The sequence below is a fragment of the Pipra filicauda genome, unplaced genomic scaffold (assembly GCF_003945595.2).
Source record: "Pipra filicauda isolate LSUMZ 115617 unplaced genomic scaffold, ASM394559v2 scaffold69_size3009148_pilon, whole genome shotgun sequence".
In the NCBI taxonomy this organism is placed as follows: domain Eukaryota; kingdom Metazoa; phylum Chordata; class Aves; order Passeriformes; family Pipridae; genus Pipra; species Pipra filicauda.
The window spans coordinates 1741184-1757895 of NW_024104864.1; the positions used below are offsets into that span (position 1 = coordinate 1741184).

The 16712-nt window shown below is 39.7% G+C and overlaps 1 protein-coding gene across 5 annotated transcripts in view; it reads right to left on the reverse strand.

Moving 5' to 3' along the window:
* Positions 1-856: 856 nt before the first annotated feature.
* The window catches only part of SPAG17 (sperm associated antigen 17), a 97214-nt gene continuing 81358 nt past the window's right edge, over positions 857-16712 (reverse strand). For 3 of the 5 annotated variants that reach the window (XM_039388933.1, XM_039388932.1, XM_039388930.1), the window contains 13 exons: positions 15442-15555; positions 14017-14062; positions 12280-12367; positions 11761-11814; positions 10025-10127; positions 9309-9405; positions 8338-8436; positions 8049-8200; positions 7466-7635; positions 6529-6589; positions 5059-5203; positions 3716-3853; positions 857-1023 (listed from right to left, as the gene is read on the reverse strand). In XM_039388933.1, coding sequence (XP_039244867.1) covers positions 3717-3853; positions 5059-5203; positions 6529-6589; positions 7466-7635; positions 8049-8200; positions 8338-8436; positions 9309-9405; positions 10025-10127; positions 11761-11814; positions 12280-12367; positions 14017-14062; positions 15442-15555 — 1266 coding nt within the window. In that variant the 3' untranslated portion in view covers positions 857-1023; position 3716. The remainder of the gene's footprint in view (positions 1024-3715; positions 3854-5058; positions 5204-6528; positions 6590-7465; positions 7636-8048; positions 8201-8337; positions 8437-9308; positions 9406-10024; positions 10128-11760; positions 11815-12279; positions 12368-14016; positions 14063-15441; positions 15556-16712) is intronic. The other 2 variants (XM_039388931.1, XM_039388934.1) reach the window with 2 other exon arrangements.

Genomic DNA, 16712 nt, shown 5'->3' on the forward strand with positions numbered 1-16712 from the left:
TTTCTTAGGTGAAATTCCCTGGATTTACAAACCTGAGCAGGAAAGCAATTGCAAGTACAAGGCCAGCTTAAATCTGTATCAGAATATGTGTCTCAACAGTGTGAATGAGAGAATACAAAACTGGCATTCACATTTCACACTGGTGAAAGCTATTATTAATCCCCAGTCATGGGATTCTCAGTCACTCTGAAGTGTTGAGAGAACAAGTCATGTGCATATATCAAGGAAAATTCCCCATCTCTCTCAGGATGTCAATGTTGGAAAAAGGATGAAGCACAGAAAATCACCTGGTGGAAATGAATTCATTCATAAACAGGAAGCAGAACTGCATTCAGATACACAGATAAGATGGCTCACAAAAAGCCTGAGATGTTTCTCTTAGTCACTGCTGTGTAAGTAGGAACAAGGAGGGGGAAAAGGCCATCTCTAAGTGGCTCAGTCTCCCACTCTGAAGAGAGACAAGCATTTGAAGGTCCTCATGTCTGACAGTGAACAAGAGGATATAAGCAGAATCCCTCTCTGTCAAGTGTAACTTTGTGTACTCATAACCCTCATCTGGTGTCTGCAGCTAATTAAAGGTAGGTGAACACACAGAAAGTTAAGCTTATGATTGTGAAAGCAGAGACTTAGAAGACCAGAGCCGGTCAGCAACTCTCTTAGAGAATTCACAGTTGACTTCAGTGAAACCTGCTACATGCTGAGTACTTGAAAAAAATTTCAGGTGCCTCAGCACCTGAAACCTAACCCCTTTTTAAAAACAAACCTGTTGGGAACCATTCAGTACTGTAGTAGGGTTGAAATACTGTAATCTTTCCACTGTTTGCATTTCAGACACCCATGTCAGAAGTTAAGGCAATTTTGGGACCACTTTTCCCATTAATAGGGAACAGGAAAAATATTTATTCACACTTAATCTGATTAAGTAAATGAAAAAGCCTACACTGGGATGTTTCTCTACCGTTGGACTAAAATTCAGGTATTTCAGTGCTGTTGATCCTCATGTTATTCTTCTAGGGCTCTAACCTGTAGTGAAAGAGGAGAGAAAATTAACATAAAAGAAAAAACCCAAACCGGTAAACCCCAGCTCTACCTCTGTACAGTTGTTGAAGCAAACCCAATAATTCTGTCCAGATTGTTTGCAAGTGTTTTGGGAGCACTGTGATTGCTACACACTGGCTTCAGTATATTTGTCCTCTTGCTGTTGGAAGGGAATATCATGAGAAAGAGTTCTTACATGGGCTTCAACTAGATCAAGAGTTTGCTTTTATTGCACAAACTGAATGGCACAAAAATAACTACACATTCAGGATGGGTGGTCTACTTAGGAATAGCAAAGATTTTCATGGGCAGCTCCCTGTGCAGTATTTAATTCTGAGTATGTTAAGAGAATCTTTGTGAAATGCTTTAAATACAAATGTGAAATAACTAAGAAAATATAAATGAGATAAAACTAAGTTCGGTCAGGTGATGCTTGATCAGCGATTTTTGCTTGTTGGCCTCTACTAGGAGAGGTGGCAAATTTGTGATCTAGTATTGTGAAGTCTAGTATTGCAGGGATGTTTCCATGTCTCAATGAGAATCACTGACTGGTGATAACCACCTGGAAAGGTGGTTACAGTGATCACAGTGCCTCTGCAATGACTTAACTGTTTCTATTCTGGATGGCTGAATAAGACTATTTAACCAACTACAGGACTTTACCTAGGAGTGTCAGCGTTTCAGGTTTGGTGAGACTAAACCAACCAGTCCAGAGTTCCTTGACATATTTGAGATGGATATGGCTTTGAGTCCAGGAGATTTCAGGGGGAGTAATGTTCAAAGAGGCACTAGGTACAGTTTTTTGGTAGTATGGGGTAGCTGTAGCTAGCTTCAGCAGCAATTATCAATCAATTCACAAAAGGACACTGTCAGAACAGAAGGGAGATTTGGCTATGGCCATGGCAGCTGTGATTAGCTAGAGTAGCCATGCAGGAGGAGAATACCATGTAGTTAATTCCTCTCCACTTGGTGCTTTTAATGGGAGATCACACTGATCACACTGTCCCAATTTCTCTTGGGACAGGGTGTGTCTCACTAAAATGTGAACTGACTGGGTGACTATTTCTCTTCCATTTCAACACAAAGTGAGAGAAGTTTGTCTAAACTGCCTTCATGATGAGCTCCAGGTTGTAAATCCCTAAGGTGGAAGGCATTAAACTGGATGTTTTTATAGACTATAATTGCATATTACTCCAGGGGTAAAATTCTGCACTGGAAAAGGTAAGAAGATATTTAAACAGGAAAAAAAGCTATATTTGATGTATGCTGGGCAGTCCTAGAGCAGATGCAGCAGTCAGAGGTACATGTCTGCGAAGTTTTTCAGAGCTGACTGATGTGGCCGCTTTTCTTTTTCTCCAGAGGAGAGGAAATGAGATACAGCTGGGATTTCTTTACTGACTTGTTAGATAACATGGCAGGCTTACAGATGTTAAAGTTGAAAGAAAAAGATGATGTCAATGTTACACATATGAAGCAAATGGGGACTGTTGAGCTAAGAAGAAACATCCATAGGGTTCCTGTTTATGAACTGTCACCATCAATTGTATTGTAGAGCATCTGAGTTCATATGGATGAGATGAAATACCAGCCTAATGTTAAACATGTTGACTGGTGGTTTCATGAGAAATTCCCAGTAAGGCTTTCTTGTTGTCAGGGAAGACTTACCCATTGTAAGACACTATTAGAAAGCATCAAAAGGAGGACTACAAAGATGGTGAAGGGCCTTGAGGAGGAGCTGTACGAAGAGTGGCTGAGGACACTTGGTTTGTTCACCCTGGAGAAGAGGAGACTGAGGGGAGACCTCATTGCCGTCTTCAACATCCTTGTGAGGGGAAGAAAATGGGGAGGTACTGGTCTCTTCTTTGCGGTGACCAGTGACAAGACCTGAGGGAATGGCCTGAACTTGTGTCAGGGGAGGTTTAAGTTGGATATCAGGAAAAGGTTCTTCACCCAGAGAGTGGTCAGGCACTGGAACAGGCTCCCCAAGAAAGTGGTCACAGCACCAAGCCTGACAGATCAAGAAGGGTTTGGACAATGCTTTCAGGCACATGGTGTGATTCTTGGGGCTGTCCTGTGCAGGGCCACGAGCAGGACTCAGTGATCCTTGTGGGTCCCTTCCAACTCAGAATATTCTGTGATTCTCTGTATAGATTGACTGTCTGAGGCTACAGAAATGTGGTATATTAAACAGTGTGTGCAGAGGGTTGTGTGTATTTGAATTTGTCACATTAAGGTTGCTCTATCTGTAAGGCTCCTGTCCCTTATGAGACTTGCTGTCAGTGTCAAAGGGTCATCAGTACGACTAGGTTTTAGAAAGTGAAGTGTTAAAGAGAGGCTGATTTATTAGGGCTTAACTGTAATAAATCCAGCTGCCAGGACTTGTTTAATGTGGAGACAGTAAGTGAAGGATTTGGGAGAGGACTGAGGAGGCTCTGCTATGAATGCCTCCATGGAGCTGAGCAGTTGTAGTAATTTGCAAATCTCTTGTAATGAATCCTTTGGTTAATATCATCACAGTGGCTCCTTTCTCTTGTCTCAGGTGACCATGTCAGTGTGATGGGTGCATGACAGCTTTGCTGTGAGTTCCATGAGGATTGTTCATGCTGGTGATGAAGCCAAGAGGAGGTAAACAACTGTACTTTAATTTGCAGCTGGTATCAGTGCATCCAGTACTTACATTAACTAGAAGGCTTTCGGGGTAGTGTAATCCGTAGCCGTGGCTTGGGGCTTGTAGGAACTGCCCGGACTGTTGCTGCCATCCCTCCTTGAGGGTATCCTTCTGGGCGGCACTCATAAATGTCATTGGTTAACACAGGTGGAATGTCATGTTAAAGATCTAACCCTTTTGGTACATTTATTTAAAATAACGTGTGGGGGTTGAAATGAATTCTGGAAATAAGATCGTGAAATGTCTTGAATGTGGACTACTCTCCTCAGCTCAAAGATTAAAGGACCAGGTAAAATACTGGGGAAGGGCATATGTTTTGGGGGCTGGTCTGCAACTGTGGGTCTGAGGACTGGGTGAGTGGGAACAGAACAGCAGCTGGTTTTGCTGCAATGCCACCAGTCCTGTCTCAGCTCTGCAATTACAGGCATGAAAGGTTTCTTTGGGCCACTACAAAGTAAATTTGGGAAGTTTCAATGTTGCCTCCGAGCATATAAAGCCTTAATGGAGTTGCTGTTAGCTAGTACTCTGATCGGACTCAGAAGACCCTGAAGTTCTCTTTTCTTTGATAAGGGTGGCCCTTATTTTGAATGAAGGTTCTGACATGTTTGGATGTAGCTTGCCATGCTATTTCTTTTATAGGTTTCCAGAACTCTTCTCCCAGGCTTTTGTGTGTATATTTGATTAAAAGTCAAACAGAACTTCACCCTTCTGAACTTGCCCTTAAAAATGAGCCTATAATTTTATCTAAAAAAATAATTATAGCTTCTGGAGCACAAGGGAAGAAGAAATAACAGTTCTTGACTTTGCTATTTTCTTTTACTGTACCCTTGTCCTCAGTTAAAGAACTGAAAAGCCCACTGAACCCACACTGGGCTTACTTCTGACAGCATTCGTGCACTTCTGTGCTTGCATCTTTGCTGCCACAGGGATTGTCTCATTTGTCTGTTTAGTATTATGATGATACATCATTTTCTTGCTCATGAGGTTGTACCATCAGATGCTCCCATAGATTCAAAAATGTAATAGAGTATTTTCATGAGGAGTGGTTGGAAAGAGTTCCTGTTATTTTCATTTATTCTTTTAAAAGCCTCATCTTTCTGAGTTGCCATTCTTTCTTTCCCCACTTTTCAAAGCTTTGTTATTCTAATGTAAATTGCTTTTGGCATCAGGATCTTAAACTGTTCATTTGTTGTGCATTTGAAAACATCCATTTGTGTGTTTCTGAAAACTACAGTAAAGCTTGCTACCTCAGCAGCCTGCACTGGAAACAGTGCTTGAGGCTCCTGACAGGAAGATGGTCTCTGGGGTTGATGCTACAAGATATGTGTGGGAAATAAGACAACAAAGGATATTTGCTTTCACAGGCAGGAGAAGAGTGTCTGTTTCTGTTAATATTTCAATATCATGGGAAACTTCTTCAAGGCCACCAGTATCTTTCCCTTCAATTACCATGGCAAAAATCTCTATCTCCAGTTCAACCTCCAAGCCTGCCGCCACCTGGGAGAGACAGAGGATTACTCACAGGTAAGGTGCAAGTTTCATACATGCGCCCTCTAGCAGTCCTTGGAGCTGGTGGTTCTTCAGTGTTGTCTGATGAAATCAGACGCACTGCCCAGCACATTACTGCACTTGCCAGTTACCCACTATCTGTTTCACTAGAAAGGTCTGTACAAAACATTGTCATTTGAAAGAAAACTATCAGGTGATCACATTTCCCCCCCTTGTATTTCCTTTTAGGTTCCAGAGGAAAAAAGGGGAATTGGGCCAGCTGGGAGAGAATCAAAAAGAGAGGTGGTTGATGCCCCAAGCCTGTCAGTGTTCAAGAGGCATTTGGACAGTGTCCTTAATACCATGCTTTAACTTTTGGTCAGCCCTGCAGTGGTCAGGCCATTGGACTAGATGGTCATTGCAGGTCCCTTCCAAATGAAATAAATACTGTAATCTGTTCTAAAAAGAACATAGAGGTAGGGAGATACAAAAAGGATGGATGTGTGGAGAAAAGAAGAAAATGGGAATTATTCCAGCCATCTAGCTGGATTTCTGTAAAGCTCTTGACACAGTCCCCCACAACATCCTTCTCCCTAAATTATTCTAAGTACTGAGTTGTGGCTAGGGCTCTGGACTAGGAGGTTTGACTTGCGTTCTGGCACTGCCTCCCTGCACAAGTCATTGCTTCTTGATTCCACACACTAGCAAAGATTTTGCCTGGTATTACCTGGATGCCGTGGGGATACTGGCCAGTACTATTTATTCAGGTACAATGTGCAGGTGAAGAGAGAGACTGAACAAAAGCAGAAAGCACGAAAGCTTCCTACTTACCGAGATAACAATGTGCTATGGTGCTTTGCTAGATAAAAGCCTTAAGGCGGAGAATAGTTGGAAGCAGGAGAAGAAAGGATTGAAGCAATAGTTTACTAGGTTCAACTCTTGAAGGTATCAGGACAGGAAATAAACTCTAGGCATAAGACAGAGCAGATATAACAAATAATACCCTAAATGGAGGGGAAAACTCAGAGGTAGTGTTACAGTTTGCTTTGAAAAAGCTCTCTTTAACCTCGCTGCTTGACCTGCTGCTTTACACTGAACTTTATGTTTATCCCTCTGCATTCTGGCACAGGCTCTGAGACTGTGGTGGGTGGCGCAGGGGTGCTTGGTTGAAGGTGGCAGAGGGACAGTGGAAGACAGAATCACTTCAAATAACTTTAAACAAATGCTGTACCCTGCCAGCTCTCTTCCCAGACAGCTTGTGTGACACGACCCCTAGATAGCCTGAGGGCCAGCTGAGTCTAGAAAAAACCCAAAAGATCTCTTGTGTAACCTACAGGTGCTGGTGTGTACATCACTCTCAGTCCTGTGCATGGAGGCGGCTGCTTCACCCGAAACCTGTCAGAAAGAGAAGAGAATTAGTTTGACAGAAACTGTTTCAGACAGGCAGAAGTCACATCTAGGAAGCATGCTGTCTGCTCTTCCTCTGCTTTTGTAAACGACAGCAGAATTTGTTAGCTCATCCTTTCCATCAAAATGTACAACTTGGACTACAGTGGTATTCCTGGGCTTCTCGCCAAGGCTCCGGTTTCTAACAAAAAAACCCCAAAGGAGCAGATTATTGGGCTAAAATAAGCCTTCAAAAAGCTTGTTAACACTGCCTGGTCCTTACAACAGAATGTGAAACATCAGCATTTTAAACTTACACATGCAAAGGAAACTGAAGTACAAACATTTTGGCAGACACCTGTGCATTGCACACCCAGGAGTCCTTAATGATCTTTATTTAATGTCCTTTGATATGATTCTATTGCACAAGACATGATACTGGTATGAATTTTGTGGGAATAATCTTTAATTTAATAGTACCAACTAAAACAGAAGTTTCACTTCCTCATTTCTTACTGATTGTTACACATCTGAGATTCAGTCCTTTTGTGCATACAACTTCCACTGTTAAAATTGCTAAAGATCATTAGATCAGATATGACCTTCACTTTTGCATCACTCTGGAATTTATCCCGTGGATTTCATTTTCATTTGAAGAACAGTTACCAGCATGCACTTGTACCAGAAGCCATTAAAGGAAAGGCAGTAGAGAGGCATTCCTAGTATATGGCTCCATCTTATGGAAAGCTCTGGCAGACGTATAAACTGGCTGGCAGAATTCCTGCTCTTTCTCTGGAGTGGTGGCTGTTATGAGAAACTGTACTTGATTTTTGTCAGGATCTGTTTGGACAGATAAAAACCAGGGTACTAAAAATTCAAACTAACCTTGAGAAGTTCACACCGACGTTCTTCATGATTACAGTGGTTGCATAGGTGCAGCCTTCCTTTAACACTCCGAATGTCACTCTGGGTGGGATGAGATGGAAGCCGTTAAGATCCTGTCTTGTTGTTGCAAGAGAAGATGTTTTGATCTTTCCTGCCACAGGATCTTCTATCTTTGCAAACAAAATATTAGACAAAGAGAAAGTTGGTGGCTGTCAAGTGAAGTTTAGAGTGGCTTAACCTATGTTTGACTTCTGTCCACTCATCCTCAAGAATTACAAAAAGACATCCTAATTTGAGTAAAAACTGACGAGGCACTTTGAATATTGTCTGCAAATTTATACTGATTTTGAGTTTTCAGACATATTAAGCCATTGACCTTTCATGTGGGTGCCTGGTGCAGAACAAGTTTGTCCCAGCAGTTAAGAAGAAAGGTACTTTTAGAATTGCCAGTAAACATACATGAATTGCAACTGCCACATTTCAATAAACAAAGTACCTTCCAGTATTCACTCCAGAGTGAAGATTTTATGCAAAAGAGATGACTGAGAGGATATTAATATGGACAAGAAAGATGTTATTTTACCTTTTTATTTGGTATGGAGTTTGGTTTTGTCCCCTGAAGGGATGACGGTAATATTACTTTCTCTTTTCTTGTCTGTCCTGCAGCATTCACTGTCAGACTTTGAACTTTATGTTGAAAGGGTGCCTCTTCTGTTCTTGCAGCCTTGTTTAGGTCTGGAAATAAAAGATGTCAAAAGCACAAAAAACTAAGCATAATAGGTGGATTAAATTTGTACTGCAAATATTTTGTCAAAAGTTGTTATAAAATGATAGTAACCTGCTCCAAATTACATTCTGGAAGGCAGGTTTACCTGTTGTGATGCTGGAACTTTCATTTTGTTTGGAAGGAGCTTGCAGCAGAAGGCCAGGCAAAAGTGATGAATCACTTATAGTATCAAGAAGTTCAGCTGCTAAAGGGAAAATAACAGAATATTGAGACAAGTGTTTTTCATGATCACCATCAGTTTAATAAACATGTGAAAAAAAATCATAATGTCTTTGCCACTTTAATTTAGACAACCTTGGAAGGCTGTCTACATAACCATGAGGTGCTGGGAAAATTCTGCATGTGTCATTTTGCTCCACTGGGCCACAGGGATCAAAAATGCCTATTGTGTGATTAGTCATTTCGTGTTCTCTGGCTAACTGAGCAACAAGCCATAAAGGGCTAAAGGATAAGCTAACACAGGTCTTATAATGACTGCAAAATGAGGAAATATGGGAATTAGTGGCAGTCTGATAAAGCCCAATGGATGACTGTTTTCCTGACATGAATCTTTGCTGTGTATGACTTTTAATCTCAGTACATGATTTCAGTAACTTGTCAGGGCTGCTTTTCATGCAGAACCAAAGTATTCCTCTCAATTCTGTCAAGCTCAAACATTAGACGATGATTCACTCTTTCACTGCTTCCTGTCATCTAGTCACTGCTTTCCTCCTATATCCTCCAAACTATCCTTAGCCTGCATGTTTCCTATTCCATATTGCTTTTGCACCAGTTCCCTCTTACCACTGAGTTTCAGAATTCCATCTCCCATTTTTTTCCTACAGCCATACTAGTCTTTTTCTGAACTTGGCCTCCTTGGTTCTTGCCTATCTACCCCTAACTACTGTTTATTCCATTTATGTTTTTCTTGAGCATTTTGCATCCATCCACCCCTCATTTATAGCACAATTCTTCAGCTTTGCATCCAAAGCTGATAGTGCTTCCACATTCAATGATGTCTGCAAAGGCTTCTTCCTCCTGAAGAAGATACTAAAATGTTGCCAGACCATAGATTACCTCTACTGGGTTTTTTAATTGTGTCTGGAGGGAAAGTCACACTTTCTTTTTTTTGAACTGGAGGAAGTTCCATGCACAGTGCTTCCACATCAGGAAACTAGAGAAAAGTAAGAAAGAGGGCTTATGTTTTTCAAATAAACATTTACAAAAAGCAAATAGCAGACACCCTCCTCCCCCTGCAAAAAAAGAAAGGAAAAAATAAAAATAAAGAGTATAAAAGAAACAAATAAGTAGAACCAAAGTGGTAACTATAAAAATGATACACAGTTACCTCAGTTTCCAACGTACATTTTTGTGTATGTTTTATGTACTTACAGCATTTATCAGACGAAATTACGACAGGAAAGCTCCCAAGGTCACATCTAACTTAGGAATGTTAGTTTTACTAATTACCTAATAATCTAATTAACAGGGAGAGGTTTTGAGGGATAAGTCAAAAGACCTGAGGTTTAGCTTTGCTCTGAATCAGACTCTCTCCAGAGTTTATAGAAAGAATTTTACAGAGTTTTTACTCAGTAAACATATACCATCTTCAAGATATGTTTCTTTTTGACAAGGGCATATAATTCCCAGTATTAATTCTGCCACAACTGTCCTTTGTAATGGTTTCTTGAGATAAACTGAGGCTGAGATATAACAAACCCACATCCATCTGTGGGAGTATGGCAGATACTACCTGGCCTAACACAAACTCTTCCCATTTTCAGCTGCATTACCTTTTTTTCGAAAAATTCTTTGCTGAATTCTGACTCAAAATATGGAAGAAATCTTTTGTTTCTTATTGCCATTAAGGTCTCCTTTTCTTCATCAAGTTCTTTCCTATGTATGATTTTTACATTGTTGGTAAGGGAAAAAAAGAAAAAAAACCATTATAACTGAGTTCACCCTGTTTATCAGTATTACACATTGAGAAATGGAATTGGTAAAGGCAAATGGCATTTTTTTTCCCCCGGTTAATCATACATGGATTGATATTCTTGTTACTGGCAATTTTCTCAATGATGGATCAAGAATGGACTGGTCTGATCAAAATGCATATGGATAGTGGATTGGCTGCTATGAAGAGCTCCTTTTCAGAACATGCTCCATTGCTCTGAATCTTGTGGAACATGTCTGGGACTGCCAGTAGTGTCTTTTCAAACTTCCAACAAACATTTAAATCAAAGAATTGGTATTTCAGATCCATTGCTGAAATTTTGAACGCAAAATTAATCTAATTTCCTTATTTTATAACAGGAAAACTTGATGGCTCTGTGGATACAGAAAATTCTGTTCAATTTTCTGAAGGTAAGATTCACCAGAGTAAAGACCAGTTATGTTCTGCTCCATTTAGCCCAGTTTTACACTACTAAAGTTTCACTGACTTGCAGGGTCTAATATCAGCCATGAAATTATCACTCTTAATCATACTTAATCTGGTTTTAAAGCCATAATTGCACATGATGTTCTTGCGTGCTGGCTACTCAGACATATGTATTTAAAGTAATTTTTTTAAGGGTATGCAAAATAGTGTGGAATGCTATATTAAAATATAACTCTGAAACTCTAAAAGGTTTTTTTATTTCATGCAAATCAGAAAGTAATTAAGAAGAAATATGGAAGATAACTTAGTTTTCAATTGCTATTTAACCTTTTACAAAAACAAGAAAGAAAAAGCAAGTTTCTGATTATAATATTAATTCATAGAATCATAGAATCAGCTGGGTTGGAAGGGACCTCTGAGGTCATCAAGTCCAACCCCTGATCCACTACTGCTGCAATTACTAGACCATGGCACTAAGTGCCACATCCAGTCTCATCTTAAAAACCTCCAGGGATGGAGAATCCACCACTTCCCTGGGCAGCTCATTCCAATGCCTAATTACCCTCTCTGTAAAGAATTTCTTCCTAATATCTAACCTAAACCTCCCCTGGCACAGCTTAAGACCATGCCCTCTTGTCTTACTGATAGTTGCCTGGGAGAAGAGACCAACCTCCACCTTGCTACAACCTCCTTTCAGGGAGTTGTAGAGAGTGATGAGGTCTCCCCTGAGCCTCCTCTTTTCCAGGTTAAACAATCCCAGTTCCCTCAGCCCCTCCTCATGGGACTTTTTTACATTATTCTGGTTCGTCTAAGAAATACTGAATTTCCTAAATAGCTATCAATATAAATGAGAAGTATACAGTATATTCCACACTAGTGGCAGAACCAGTAAACAAAACACAGGGCTTCTGACTTCAGTCTTGTTTTGAACAGTGTAAGTTAGCAGTAATACTGTTGGGTTTGGGGGAAAAAAAAAGTAAAAGAGAGAGGCTCAAACCATTTATTCAGTGTTTCTGCTGCAGAAAATACCCCATTATTTGCTAGCAAGTCCCTGGACTATTACCCAAGACCTGGTGAAATCAATAACATTCTTTACAAATGCAGATTAAGCTGGCTCATAAAATAAGTTCAACCTACTAATGCTATTACCTGTGCTGTTCCAATCTGCTTGGCCACTTGGACATTGGTGTTACTCCTTCTGGGCTGAATGATCAGAAAAAAAACCCCAAAACAGAAAGAGTAGTGGAAATGAGAAAACTAGCATTGTGTTCTATAAGCAAAAAAAAAAAAAATATTTACAAGATACCTGGAAAGAAAATGCTCTTTATGAGAATATGTTATGTTAACACCTCAGGTGACTCCTGGCTTGGACTTGTATGGTTTACACAAAATAGTTTGGTCATATCTGCATTTTTATTAGATTATTCAATCAAACAAACATTCAAAAGCCTTTCCCAGAAAACTTTTAAGTATGTTTCAGATAAGGAAAGAGAGGCACAGAGGTACAAAATAATCATAGGACAAGCTATTAAAACACTGTGATATATATCTAGAGATCCAGGTCCCAGTCCTTAATGAGAGTCAGTAAAGTACATTGCCTTGCCTGTGTGCTTGGTTCCATCCTGTGTGTTATTTACACTTGCATCAGTTCTGTCTGTTCTGTCCTACCTTAACTGCTGCTGTTGGTCCTCTCTTTGTGTAGTGATTATCTTCTTTGTGTGATGAGAAGCCTGTTCATACAGCTCACTCACATGAGCTGCAAGGTAAAGAGTATTAATGAATGTGCACGCTCTGCTAAACAGTGCTAAGTGTTAGGAATAAAAAACATTGAAGGATATATTTTTAATGCATCTTTCCATCACTTTATGAAAACCTAACACAGACTTTGTTACTGTGAGAGAAAAGGCAGAAATCTCCATTCCAAAATCAAGTTCAGAACTTTAACAGGTAAGAAATTAATTGACTGCAGTATAGAAAGGATGAGAAGCAAAGGACGATTAAGTTCACACTCCAACCCTGTATTTCCTGAAATATCTTTATGTTCTTGAATATCTTGAACCTTGAAAAGATACAAATCAAATACCTGTGAAGAGGAAAAGTTGCTGACATTCAGTCACTTTCTGACTGGGGAGCAACATTCCAGGTCTCTATTTTCAGCTGAAGAAAATAATGTGGGCTTTCAGGGACCTGTATTACATTCAGCTTTCTTAACTTGTGCTTAATTGTAGCTGTGAAGCAGCCATAATCAACATTCTCATGGAAGGAACTACTAGTTCAATATGTATAATGGAGAAGTGCCAGTCTTTCCGTGTTTAAGATAGTGACCAGCGGTAATAAAGAGTTGCCCTGTCTGCTGACATATTTTATAAAATATGTTGCTTATTTTATGCCTTGAACCTAAATTGTGAGTCCAAAGAAGTTTCCTTGGTTGAAAACAAATTTCTGTGACAAAACTTAGGAAATCTGAGTATTTGACAGATGTGATCTTATTAGACTATAACAATATCTCTTAGTTTTTTAGGAATTACATAAGTTCAAACTTCAAAACGTGTGTATGGGTTTTTGTTCAGCTTTTTCACCATAAAATATATTTTTATCTTTTTCTATTTTTACCTATTTTAAACAGCTTTTCTTTCCCACTATCTTCTTCATTAATAATGTTACATTAAAATTGCACCTCCATTTAAATCAAGAAACTGTAGCAAGCATTTGTTGCAGCAGTTTCCATTTACTTTGCATAGCATGCTATTTTATAACAAGCAGAAATACTCTTGACAAGGTAGGAAGGGCAGAAAAATAACACTTTAAAAACTATCATCACTAGGGGATAGAATGTTATGGATTTTTCTATGGAAAAGGCTTATGGATTTTTAAAAGAAACAGTCCTCTTAATTTTTATTTGTACATATAGAAAACATTAATTAATGTTAAAAAGTATCTTATGAAAATTTTAACAGAAATTCATGAGGGAAAGCTAATACGTTGCTCCATCTTTTTCCTTATACAAGGTTAATGTAACCAAAACACATGATCATTTGAGATCAGATTTTCAAGTCTCGTAAATTATCAGGATTCATCTAGTTGCTTTGAAAAACTTGTCTGAAAAATTGATACTTGTATAAAAGCACTTACTGTCATAGTTCTTATACCTAAGAAAACTTACTACATGTGGAAATGTGAGTCACAATATCAAATACACATGCCTAAACACAGGAATTATTTTTAGAGGTACTGAATCTTTGATGCTAACGAGTTCTAATCACCTGTGAAATTTACACAGAAGCATGTACATAGCACAGAGATGAATTCACTTTTATATTCCTTCTTTAAAAATAATATTACAGTATTTTAAAACTTACTATGATATTTTACAATTAAAAAATACAGCTATTCAATTTTTATTACCTCTATCACTGAGATTTTCAATTGACTTCTCCCAGTTAGGGAAGGACTGCAATGAAGAAGGAATAGCTGTGATCATGTGAGAAAAAAAAAATCACAACAGCAGCATCTTGTTCAAAGGATTTCTATCCCAAACAAGTGTTATCTTGTTACCTGACAATGTGACTACAAGAATGGAGGTATTTCAGGATGTTAGAAAACATGAGCTGGGAAAAAAGGAAATGAAGTACAATTCCCCTGGTCCAAACGTGTTTGTTTCCTTTTTGATGACCTACTTCACAGATGACTTTGTATTTTATATGGTTGCTGTTTATGATCTCAACTAAACTAATTCATAATCAAACTCAAATCCTTTTGCAAAGGCTTTGAACCAGATTTAAAACTCATGGTCACAACAACAAGTCAAACGGGAAATGTGTTCAGGAATTTGTAGGCTTTGTTACTCAGAACTCTCATGTGGCTGGTTTACAGTAAAGTGAACGAGGAGTAAGAGACTCTAAACTAGAGTGTTTCCTTTATTCTCATGCTGTCTCTGAAGCAGAGTTCTTGCGACCAGACAGTCTAGGTTGTAACAGAGGTAGGGAACACTGGAGACCTGGAAGAAGTGACACTGATTCCTGGGTCACAGCAGGAGCATAGTGAGACTACTGCTCAGAAAAGAGTTGCCCAATGTGAAATCTGTACCTGGAAATGTGCTCATGGTAGCCAAGACAATCAACAATAATTAGTCACTAGACAAGTTCACTGGAACTGAGCAGCATGTGAGATTCAGCACCTGGATCTCATCAAAGCAAAGCAATGTCTGCCTAGAGGACAGAGGCAGGTGGAGTTACTGGCAGAACATTTCTCTGTTCCTGTTTTCAGAGAAGCTGTGACCCTCTTCTCCCATATACCCACCTTTCCCATTACCTATTCCTCTCCTTTTTCTTTCCATGCTCTAAATATCCATGCAAATTAGCAGATTACAGTTCCCAAAAAATATATAAATTCTGCTCAGCAGTAATAACAATATTCCTCCAGATTGTTTTTGTATTATCCCAAAAGCAGGGTTTAAATTCTTACTATGGAGGTGGCTGTGATTGAAATAAAAGTCTCTCAGTGCAATAACAACAGACTGGAAATCCCAAGGCTGGGGGACATACACATTTCGGTAATTTTGGTCTGTGTGTTTGGAAATGTATCATTCAGTAGAGTCAAACTCCTGAAGTGTTTTGAGCAATGCTTCCCCAAATGGCAGTAGTGCCATTCAGTAGCCCACCTTAATACTGTGTGGCTTTGCTTTAACATTAAACTACAGCATAGCTGGCACTGTTCTATCCTGACATTTACTGTTTTATTAACGGACAATGATGTGTTTCAAGGGTCACACTTCCAGTGCAGTACAATGTTTTTGTTGGAAAAAGTAGTTAAAAATTGTATTTTTCTCACTGTAACCAGTTCAAGGAGACTTTCAGCATTCTCCTTTTCCTCTTCTGTTCTTGGTTCTTTCACATTCATCTCTTCCAGCTCATTTTCATGCTTTAAAATGTTGTCCATATATTCCTGGTGGAACAATGAAAAAGAGCAAGAAAGAGGCAGATGTTTTCTTTGCAGAGGTAGACTTAAGGGACCCATGACAGAGAAAAGAATTTGTGGAAGTAATTAGAGAACCATCAGATGGCTTGGACTGGAAGGGACCTTGAAGATCATCTAACTCCTTCCACTATAGCAGGTTGCTCAGGGCCCCATCCAGCCTGGCCTTGAACACTTCCAGGAATGGGGCATCAACAACTTATCTGGGAAACCTGTGCCAGTGTCTCACCACCTTCACAGTAAAGAATTTCTTCCTAATATCCAATCTAAATCTATATTATCTATATTATTAAGATAAGCTTAATGAATAAAAGGTGTTCTAACAAATATTGTTTGTGATCCGTATCTCCCTACTCTTTGATGTCTGTAGCGCTTTGAAAGCTCCCAAAAATTCCAATTTCCAAGTCCCTCCACAATTTGCCTCAAATGTGAGAGAGAAGGTTTCAGACAGGCACAACTCAGCATGGGGGAATTATATCAAAGTTTATTACTAACAGAATAAAAACTATAGAAACTAAAAAGCAAATAAACACACAGTATTAATAAAATTTCTACCACCCCTGGGGCCCTCCCACATCAGTTCAGAAGAAAAACCTTCAGGGCGATATCTAAAGTCTCTCTCTCATTGGGGTACCAGGGAAGGGGGCTTTTTCACCCCCACCAGCTGCTCGGACTCTGCTGAGGTCTCCTCCTGAGCTGCAAGGGAACACTTGTTTCATCAGGTCTGCATCACTCAAAAGTCAGCTTTTGAGTCCTTTCTCCCTGTTTTGTGAAGGTTCCTCCCAGGGAGTAAGATTTCAGGGACTTCTTCACTTGGGGTCCACTCTTCCTCCCCAGGTTGCAGGATTTTCCGGGTTTTTGGCTCAGTCTTATACCCCAAATAGTTTTCACCAAAGTCCTTACCCAGAAAAAGCCTGCTTGGTTTGGCTTCTCTCTATCTCAGCTGAAGCATCAGCTTGACTTGCCACGTAGCAAGAGGGGCATTCCCCCGCATTCCTCGTCCTTCGGTTTTCGGCTGCCCTCGTCCAAACCTACGCAGGGCACCTCCGAGCCCCTTGGCCCATCTCCATTCGCCCCCTCCCCCGCCATTGATACCCCATTTGTCTATTTATCTGTTCTCTATTACT